General features: G+C 32.7%; 2 protein-coding genes across 9 annotated transcripts; both read left to right on the forward strand.

Annotated features, from left to right (window-relative positions):
• Positions 1 to 316: 316 nt before the first annotated feature.
• LOC108206474 (uncharacterized) lies at positions 317 to 4,094 on the forward strand. Of its 6 annotated transcripts, none has more exons than XM_064088301.1 (4): positions 318 to 507; positions 746 to 2,495; positions 3,542 to 3,608; positions 3,826 to 4,094. In XM_064088301.1, the coding sequence occupies exon 2, from the start codon at positions 780 to 782 to the stop codon at positions 2,142 to 2,144; it is 1,365 nt and encodes a 454-aa protein (XP_063944371.1). In that variant the 5' UTR covers positions 318 to 507; positions 746 to 779; the 3' UTR covers positions 2,145 to 2,495; positions 3,542 to 3,608; positions 3,826 to 4,094. The 6 variants fall into 6 exon arrangements, with proteins under 6 accessions (XP_063944372.1, XP_063944371.1, XP_063944373.1 ...); XM_064088303.1 differs by having other exon boundaries at positions 746 to 1,747; positions 2,395 to 2,495; positions 3,542 to 4,094; XM_017376788.2 differs by lacking the exon at positions 3,542 to 3,608 and having other exon boundaries at positions 746 to 1,747; positions 2,395 to 2,495.
• Positions 4,095 to 6,100: 2,006 nt separating this feature from the next.
• On the forward strand, positions 6,101 to 9,538 carry LOC108208308 (putative F-box/LRR-repeat/kelch-repeat protein At1g11620). Of its 3 annotated transcripts, none has more exons than XM_064088305.1 (2): positions 6,101 to 6,279; positions 6,473 to 9,538. In XM_064088305.1, exon 2 carries the CDS (start codon positions 7,997 to 7,999, stop codon positions 9,251 to 9,253), a length of 1,257 nt encoding a protein of 418 aa, XP_063944375.1. In that variant the 5' UTR covers positions 6,101 to 6,279; positions 6,473 to 7,996; the 3' UTR covers positions 9,254 to 9,538. The 3 variants fall into 3 exon arrangements, with proteins under 3 accessions (XP_063944375.1, XP_017234317.1, XP_017234316.1); XM_017378828.2 differs by having other exon boundaries at positions 7,975 to 9,538; XM_017378827.2 differs by having other exon boundaries at positions 7,980 to 9,537.
• Positions 9,539 to 10,165: the final 627 nt, after the last annotated feature.

Consider the following 10,165-nt stretch of genomic DNA (forward strand, 5'->3'; position numbering starts at 1 on the left):
ACAAAAAAGGAAATGTGACAACTAAAATGGGACGGAGGGAGTAGATTATTAGTTTTGAAATATAATTCGTTTGATTTTTTTAACATATATTTTTAAATTTTTTGAACCGCATATTTAAATTTGGTATTTTAATTTTTTTCTAAATTATAATATTAATTATACATTTTTATTAAAAAATTGAAATAATAACTTTTACCATACTTCAAAAAAATATTTTATGTGACAAAAGATTAAACTGACTTATATTTCAGGGGTATTACTGTAATAATGATGGGCATCGAATTGGAAGAAAAATAATAATAATAAATATTAATAATGAAGTCACAGAATTTGATCGATCGCTCGATTCGTATGCATCCGGCCTCCGGGGTCTCTACTCTATAGAATTAGGTTTGCCAGAAGACTATCAAAAGCTTGAGCGTCTCGCATCCGTTTCTCTCCTGGAGTATACGCTGCAGGGTTTTTCGATCCGAAACCTAAATCACCTGCTAATTATTTTTTAATCAGGTGGGATTTTTTCATTCAAGAGTATCATATAAGAAAATATTTTTGAAACTGGAAGTTTCATCTCCAAAATTTGTTTCTAGGTCTTGTATTCCTTGTCGTACATAGTTAATTTAGATCATATTCTGTAAAAGTACTTGTGTTTGTCCAACATAGTATTGATACATGTTCTTGGTTTTTTTGCTATGATATGCAATAGTATGAATGTTTACAAGTCTTGACTATTCCATATATATTGCAGAACATTCGTCGATTGTTGACCGTTTATTTTAGTCATGGCTAAAAAGAAACAAAGTGAATCTATTGCAATCAAAAGTACTATGGTTCTAAGGCCACGGAAATTAATTGCTGATAGGGAGGAAAAAGTACGAGGGAAAGGAAACAAGACTGTAGGAAGCGGAATGACGAAGAAGACTATTCGAAGTCCTAAGCCAGAGAAAAACATTAATGCAACCGGAAGTACTATGGTTCTCAGGCCACGAAAACAAACTGAGGAAAAAATAGAAGTAAAGGGAAAGAAGACTGTAGGAAGCGGAATGACACGGATTGTTGATTCTGGGATAGGTAAAATTGGTAGAAAGAGAAAAGTTATGGCATATGAGAGTAATTCAAAAACTGCTGAAAATGTTGTGAAAAGAGTTAAAGCCATGAACAAGAACATTAAAGAGACATCACCCACTGTTCGAAGGCCTAAGCCAGAGAAAACCATTCATACAACTGGAAGAACTATGGTTTTAAGGCCGCGAACTCCGAAAGCCAAAGTAGAGATGCCTGTCAAGAAGAATGAAAAGACCAAAGGGAAGATGTCCGTGGAAGTTAATAAAAAGGTTGGTGGAAAGAAGAAGACTGTGGCAACTGGGAAGATAAAGATTGGCAATGCTGTAAAAATTGGAACTTATGCAAAGAGAAAACTTGCAGCAGATAAGGGGGACATAAAAGTTGGTAGAAGTATAACCCACAAAAACAATCAGCTTGTGAAGAGAAAGAAGACTGATAATGTGGTCACTAAATCAATATTCCCAGCTGAAATTATCATGGAGATATTGAGCTGGTTGCCAGTAAAGTTCTTCGGCACACCTATGATTGTATGCAAGCAATGGTATGCTTTAATTCAAGATCGGCACTTCATAGAAAAGCAGATGAGCAGAAATTTTAGCTATACTGAATCCCGGGTAAGACAAGGGTATAAGAAAGTCTGTTCTTGTCAAGGCCTGAGACTTGAGAGGAATACATCCACAAAGAGGTATTGCATCCGTAACCCTAACACCAAACAATTTCTTGAATTACCGGATCCACCCACTGGTAAATTTGATATAATCTTCCGCTACGTTCCTCCTACATGTAACTATAAAATTGTCTTGATATATGATAAAAACAACATTCGATGTTGTGATTTGTCTGTTGGAAATGATGAGTTGTCGTGGAGACTTCTCAAAATGCCTACTAGAGATTATCTTAAAAGGAATATAAAAATATTTTCTACAAATTTATTCCGTGAGGTTGTTCACTGTGTTCGTGTATTTGCAAGCGGTGATGACATGTTTGAAGAAGTAGTGTCTCTTGATTTAGGAACTGAGCAGCACAAAGTTGCCAGAAGGTCAATACAAAAACTGGGAAAATGTTTGGATTATAAATTATAAAGGGAAATTAGCTTTAGTTGATATAATAGGAGATCAACTCTATGTATTGGTGCTAGAAAATTACAAAAAACAGAAATGGGGCAAAAAAGAACCTTTAGTTTCGCTGGAATTGATGAAGAAACTAGAAGTTGAGCACGGCACAATGGTTCCTTACAGTGTTGATACATTTGAGACACTGTGGTTCTGGGTGAAAGATGCCAGGAAGTATATTTCTTATAATACTAAAACTAAGTATATTTGTTCAAAGCAGTATATTTATGCCCAGAGCCTTGTACGTCTGAGAGGGATGCAACCCGAATAGAAGATGTCCTCACAACTAGTGGCTCGGCCATCCATGGTGCCACCTCAAAGGTATTGCTCTATTTATTTATTTAATTTATCTGGTTTCTTTCTATCTTAGAAAGAACTTTGTGATATTATGCATAGGATTCATACCCTCTGTTTTTCCCTTATTATGGTTTGTTTATGATATTAAAAACTTATTAATCTTATCGATTTTTGTTACAAGTATTTTGGTTTGCTCTTAACTATATGCACAAATTAATTGTGTTAAAAGGTAAAAAATCAATTTTTTATGTAGTAAAAGAGCTTATAATGTGCACTAGTTTTTTGAATTTAGTTGTTGTATGCAACACTTGTGGTAATATGAAAGAAACGCTTCTTATATCCGATCTGTGAGCTGTATATTACATATTTGAAACTCAGGATTGAAAGCATGTTACTTGTCTACAGAAACTGGATGTTTTGTTTGCTCGCTGCTAAAAAAACTCAGATGATTGGAAGTTAATGCCATTAATGTTGTAATGAGTTTCTATTGATAAATTATATAATATTAATGGAGGATGTAGATAGCCAAGATTTGTATATTTTCTCCATTTCCCGCCTGCGAGGTGTAGTCCCTTTTTAACTTTTTTCCCCTCTTGAATTCATTCTTTCATTTTGAAATATACCACGGCAACTGTGATGTTTACGTTTTCCACTTAACTTAATCATAAGATTTATTCAAGATAAAAGGTTTTTCCCTTTTTGTGTATAGTAATCAGTGATCCTGTAAAATAAATAAATCTGTAGCTATATATAGTTATCTTATTTTTTTTACCCTGCCTAAACTAAAGCCTACATATATAATCCTGCATGTTAATTTGTGAATGTTTTATTACTTGCCAATAAAAAATGTTAGATAATATTTCATTATTTCAACTTCTCAAGTATATATAATTTAATATAGTTTACTATTTCCTTTTGATATCTAATAGTTCTTAGTGAGTACAAAAATAAAGAATTAGTGTGCCTATACGTTGGTGTTGGGACTAAGAATTTAATTGTGTTGGGACTTGCAATTTTTCTGTTGGGAGTTTCGATTCAAATAGTTGATCCCAAGCCCATTACATGAGTAGGTGCTTGTAATGGCATGTACTCGATAGGTCACGGTTCTGCTCGTATGCCTGGCAAAAATGAACACAGGTGAGTCTTGCCTGTGAATTTATATTATTTGATATTAATTGTCATGCAATGTAGGTAGTTTGGTCATGGCCATCAATGATTTGGTAAAAGAATAGTCTCCCCCGGCACCGTCTTCTTAAAATTTGCAGTATTATTTAAAGAGTATATGCTAGATGGTATGTCTTGTTACTGTGTCCTGGATGTTACTAGTACTAATGTCTATTTTTTCATCTTGCAGAACACATATATTTAGTAATTCATGGGGCACTAGAAGGTTTTCATATTATTCAGATCCTCAAAAGAATATTTGTTATGGAATCAAGTGACAGCAATTAAGGAAAAAGTGAGGAACTTTGAAACCAATGCTTGTAGGTCCAAGATATGCAAACAAGCACAGAAGTTTGTGGAATTGTTATATGATGTGTTATTGTTTGGATTAGAAATTTATTAAATGAGTCTATTCATAACTTTATCTTAGGATTTCATATCATTTTTATTTTTCGTTGATCCTCACTCTATTATTCTTCGTTCCAATTTAAAAACCAAGGTGATAATATGTGGAGTATAAATAGATTGTTGTCTTTAAGTTTTCTTTTTGAACCAATGTTTGACGGGTAGAAAATATAATAGTTACCATCAGTAAAAAATTCAACTCTTATATCAAATTAAATTTTAGAGTCTATACTTTTATTTAATTAATATTAATATTTAAAAAATGGAATTATGTTTAAATGTGATATTTGCTAACATCTTTTTAGATAAAATGGTTGGATGGTAAAAATAATTATTTTTAGTTGAACTTTAATGAATAAAAATTTTGATTACAAATTTATTTAGATAAAAAAAAATCAAAAACAACATTCATAATTAGTAAATTTTTATGAGTTAAGGAAATGGATTTTTTCTTGTGGATTAAGTATTTACAGTAAATTTTATGTTATTGATCTATGTTAAATAAACTTATATTTTCAATTAAATTAAATCAATATACTTATATAAAGGAGAAGCGAGGGGCGTGTAGGTGGCGTCTCTCACATCGCTCCGTTTTATTTTTCTAATTTTTTGGAATTTTTGGATGAAAAATATCAAAAATTAGAACTACCTTTTTTAGTTTCGGATATATTAGAAGCAAGTTTCAGAATCTGATTTTGTTTCAGATTATTTATGGAATATAGTAACTTGAAAATTTTAATCTGATTTTGTTTCAGATTATTCAATTATGGGAAAGACAGATTATTTATGGAATATAGTAGCTTGAAAATTTTAATCTGATTTTGTTCAGATTATTTAATAATGGGAAAGAGTAGCAAACAAGTCTCTCTCCACCTATAAATACCCGTATAGATCGTAGGATTTTGGATTATCTAAACACAACCTCCTCTCTCAATACCACAAACGTACCTGATAGTTCTCTTACTCGCTTTTTAAAGGAGAAGCGAGGGGCGTGTAGGTGGCGCCTCTCACATCACTTCGTTCTATTTTTTAATTTCCCGAAATTTTTGGATGAAAAATATCAAAAATTAGAAATACATTTCTCTTGCTCGATTTCTAATTCGTAGGTGTCGTTCTTCTGCAACGATAAGTGAAGGCTGTTATAGTAAAGGTTTTTGCAAGCAAATGTAGTTATAGACCGTTATATTGGAGTCGACAAATCTAAACACGGGAAAAGAATATAGTCTTGACAGGATATTGATGGTTGATGTCAATAAATTAACTAATAATGATGTATGTTTGTTGATTATTTTTTTATAATATTTGTTTTGTTCATCGGACATGTTTGTTGTTGTTAATTTTTATATTATTTACTTTGTATACATGAAAAAATTATTCATGCATTATCTATTTGCTCCGTTCAAGCAACTTTTAAGAGGGTAGTTATATTTAAGTTAAATGTTTTTGTGCACAATCAATCTAAAAAAATTGGAGGAAGGTGACAATGTAAGAACATGATTACTTTTCCAAAAAAAACAAATAAAATTAATATTCGTCATACTTTAAATTGTTAATTACGTGTATAAATTTATTTTCATTTTTTCACCATGAATTATAGTCCAATTTTGCAATTTTATATATTAGTATTTGTATTACATCAAGATTTTTATAATATAAATTTATTTTATCCTACAAATATTAACTTGAAACATTAATATACCTTTTATAGACAGTCATAAAATTATTTTATTCTACAAATATTAATATTAGATCATTAATATAATTTTTATAGGCCGCCGCAACGCGCGGATTCTCATCTAGTTATCAAATATAATAAAAATAGTTCATGATAATTAAATATTAAATAAAAATTAAATAATTTGTTTAATATTTATGTAATATAATACTTCTTCTGTCCAAGCCGGTTCTTTGCATTATTTTGTTTACACGAATTTTGAAACTTTTATAAAACATAGTTGCGTAATATTTTCTTAATATTTTCTTTAAATAAATATGTCCAAACTTTTATTTAAAAAATTGAAAAAAAAAGTTATATAACTATAGTAACTGTACATATAGTAATTTGGATAGGAATAGTTACATATTTTGTTCAGAATTTCCGTCGATTCCTGATTAAAATTTTGATTCTTGGATTAAGCTTGCATTGGGCTTAGGGTTTAAGAAAAGCAAGCTCTGAATACCCGGTGTATTAAAAAACCCTGCAATTCTGAAAGCTTTTGTTGTCCTCTGTAAACGCAGTGTAAGTTCTGAAACTCAAACAGCATTGATCTTACTTTGCTATTTATGTTCACAGTACATAGTTGGTCGAGTATCCCAGATATCTTAGTTGTAGGGCTGGCCCTCCTATGTATCAATCTTGTTGGGCTCTTTTTATGCTTATATATATTGATCCTTTACGTGAATGGTTCTTAATCAAATTGGTATTGAAAAAGATTCAGAAGGCTGAATATGAATGAATAATTCATTTAGTGAGCGTGGTTGGATAACAAAAGTGGCAAGCGTACTTAATCTGTGAGTACTCATCTCCAATAATTAAGAAGAGATTTGACTTAGGTATAGTTTCATGCCAAAAATGGTTTATATACTCATATATCGATACATACTTGTTTCAAATAGTATAGGATCCTCTAATAATTTCACTAGAATTGAACTCTAATAGAGTTATAGAGGTATATTCGATTCTGATTTCAGGAGAGGAGATACAAACAGATAAACTCTAATAGAGTTATAGAGGTATATTCGATTCTGATTTCAGGAGAGGAGATACAAACAGATAACTAATACAGTAAGAGCATCTCTAACGGTGCTCCTAAATCACTCTTTAAAATATAATATAATATGTGACTCGTAGTGAGTTAAGACATTGAAAAAGATGACAACTTCAATACTCCTCTTTCTACCTACTCTCTATTCATATTTTATTCATATAAATGAGAGAGAAAAGTGAAAAGAGAGAAAGGTGGGATGTGAAGTAGGAGAAAAGTTTAACATAATATTCATGAATAAGAAGTTAGGAGCTACTAGATGTTCTTTAAAAGAGAGGAGAGATGATAGGCTCTTAAACTTTCAAAGAGCTTCTAGGAGCCCATTGGAGCACTATTTTTTGATCTGCTCTTTAAATTTAAAGATAAGAGCTTGTTTAAGAGCTCCATTGGAGATGCTCTAATATAAGGTTCTTAAAAGACTCAAAGTTGTAGTCCCTATATTTAGGCGGAGTTCATGAGTTCGAAGTTCGAACCCTCCGAAACCATATAGATTTATGCCACAAAATACTGTGAATTGTCTTTTTTTGTTCATGTCCAGGTTATGAATATTGTGTTGTTGCTATTTACAATTTCATTATTGAAATACTGAGCTATATGCTATAGAAAAATGACTTGATCATGTATGTAAATAGTTTTTGGCTTAACTTAATCGACCATAAAAAATTGTCTGCTTTAATTATAATATTTTAGATAGACTGAAAGACTTGGGAAGTATGGATACGACCTGCATTCCTATAGCTGAAGTTGTGCTAAAATTATCTAGCGGGAACTAATGAAATTTATTAGCCGTTAGTACTGGAACCAATAATTCGCTGGATTCTAATATGAGCATTTTAGCTCATGGCATGAGTGGATGCTTGTCATTTGCAATGGTAGGTTCTAGGCTTACACTGCTCAGCTCATGACCAGATCTGGTCATGTTGAGTTCTAGTTGTATGCCCAGAACAGAAAAGAAAGCAGAACTCAACTTTAAATGCTACTATAATCTTATTAACTGGTCTTGTCACTGCCTGTTGTATGATTTTTTTGTCCTTGGCTTTAGTCGTGATCCTTATTGAAGATATCGCTCTATCTTTTCCCAGTTTTTTTTTTCATTTTAATTGATCAAAGAGACAATGCTAGAATGTTCAGTGGTTGTTGTACCTTATGATATCACTCACCTTTTGCAGAACAGATAGATCTGATTAACATATGAAAAATATGAAATTTTCCTTGTCCTCTGGATGGCCAAAAGCTTTGGCATTGAAACTTATCAAGGGAAAGATGATTAATACTGTTGTCACAGATTCACTCTTCCCACCTGAAATTATCATCGAGATATTGAGCAGGGTGCCAATAGAATTCCATGGCAGACTTATGCTTGTATGCAAGCAATGGAATGCTTTAATACAAGATCGCCACTTCATGGAAAAGCATATGAGCCGTGCTCACAGAAATGAGAGAGAATTTGTCCTCTATTCTAAACGTCTTGTTTCAACTAACATAGGCAATGGAATTGTTTTGCGTAGGAGTTATAGACATGTGTACAGTTGTGATGGCCTGTATCTTCAGAAGAATGTCGTCACAAACAAGTATCACATTCGCAACCTATTCACTAAACAAGCTCTTGAGTTACCAGATCCACACAAGGGTAGCCGTGATATTGTCTTCTCTTACGTCCCTTCTACAAGCAACTATAAATGTGTGTCAATATATGATGATGAAAGCAGCACTGAATGTTGTGAGGTTCTTTCTGTTGGAAGTGATGAGTTATCTTCCTGGAGACTCCTCAAAAAGCCTAATAGAGATTATCTTATAAAAAATGGAAAGAAGTTTTCTGTAGTGTCAACTGGTGATGCTGTTCACTATGTTCGTGTAATTGCAAGTGGCGCTGTCATGGTAGAAGAAGTGGTATCGCTTGATCTAGGAACTGAACAGTTCACCGTCACAAATATTCCAAGTGGTCAATACAAAAGCTGGGAGAAGGTTTGGCCTTTAAATTTCATGGGTAAGCTTGTTTTGGTTGATAGAATGGAAGCGGATCTTTGTGTGCTGGAGCTTGATGATTACAAAAAACAGAAATGGGGGAAAAGGAAACCTTTAATTCCATCAGCTTCAATGAAGGCCCTTGAAGATAAGCACGGCACAGTTTTTCCCTATTCTTTTGAACAAGCAGAATTGTGGTTTTGGGTGAAAGACCGGATGTTCATTTCTTATAATGTCAGAACTGGAAACCGTTATTTTATGTGCCCACCAAACTCAGGTGATAAACTTGTGGAAGCAATGCATCCTTCCTATCGCAGCCTTGTACATTTGAAAGGCATGCAACCAGAAGAGAAGACACCCACGCAATTGCCACCATCAAGTGCCGGGGAAGGGCGATGGCTTAACCTGAAGAGAAATTGTTTATTGTTTATCTGTCTTTATTTGCTCATTTTCATTCCAGTCTATTCTGCAATATTTTTGTGATTTCTCAGAGGATGCCTCTGTGGTTTTGGATACAAGTGTCTTGGTCTAGCTTTTACTAATCAACTGTGATTTCAAAAACAAGTGTCCTGGTTTATTTAAATGGAGTGTGCCTCATGTTTTAATCTGTATTCTGTCGTGGGACGACTAAATAAATAATATTTGCATCTTAACCCCATCATTCAACAATGTGTGGCTTTCATCTATTACTCTTTTAGTCAGCTTTGCTCAACTGGTTTACCAAAAGCTTATTATCTGTATTATTACTTCGAATATTATATTATCTTTTAACATATACTATGCGTTTCTCCCTCTAAATCTTTTATACTTCTAAATCGAGTGCAGAGAACTAAATATTACTCCCTCCGTCCCCTTGAATAGTATACATTGGGGGACGGGGACGCGGCACGGACTTTAATGCTCGTGTAACGTGTAGTTGTGTAATTTATTTTTAAAATTTTCTTTTTCTGAATTAAAGTTTGGATGTTATATTTTTATTTAGAAAAAGAAAATCTCAAAAATAAGTTACGGAACTATATTTTATAAGAGCATTGAAATGCGTGTCGAGCAGTTGAAAAGAAACGTATACAATTAAATGGGACAGAGGGAGTACTCCCTCCGTCCCCCGTGGTGTTTACGTTCACTGTTTGCGCGCATTTTGAGGCTCCTATGAAGTATAGTTGTATAACATTTTTCTAAAATTTTCTTTTTTTGAATAAATGTTTAAATATCAAATTTTTATTCAGAGAAAAAAAATTTAAAAAATATATTATGGAACTATATTTTAAATGAGTGTGGAAAAACGTGCCGAAAAGTAGCGTAAAGAAATGAGGGGGACAGGGGAGTAATAGTTTTCTTTATCTTTTTATCTATTATTCTTAGTGAGTTATATGTATTAAATTACTTCACGTTGTC

Source organism: Daucus carota, chromosome 2, assembly GCF_001625215.2.
Source record: "Daucus carota subsp. sativus chromosome 2, DH1 v3.0, whole genome shotgun sequence".
NCBI lineage: Eukaryota > Viridiplantae > Streptophyta > Magnoliopsida > Apiales > Apiaceae > Daucus > Daucus carota.

What these genes read in the sequence shown, in the direction of transcription:
- LOC108206474 (XM_064088300.1), top strand. Translation starts at nt 780, where the DNA reads ATGGCTAAAAAGAAACAAAGTGAATCTATTGCAATCAAAAGTACTATG.
- LOC108208308 (XM_064088305.1), top strand. Translation starts at nt 7,997, where the DNA reads ATGAAAAATATGAAATTTTCCTTGTCCTCTGGATGGCCAAAAGCTTTG.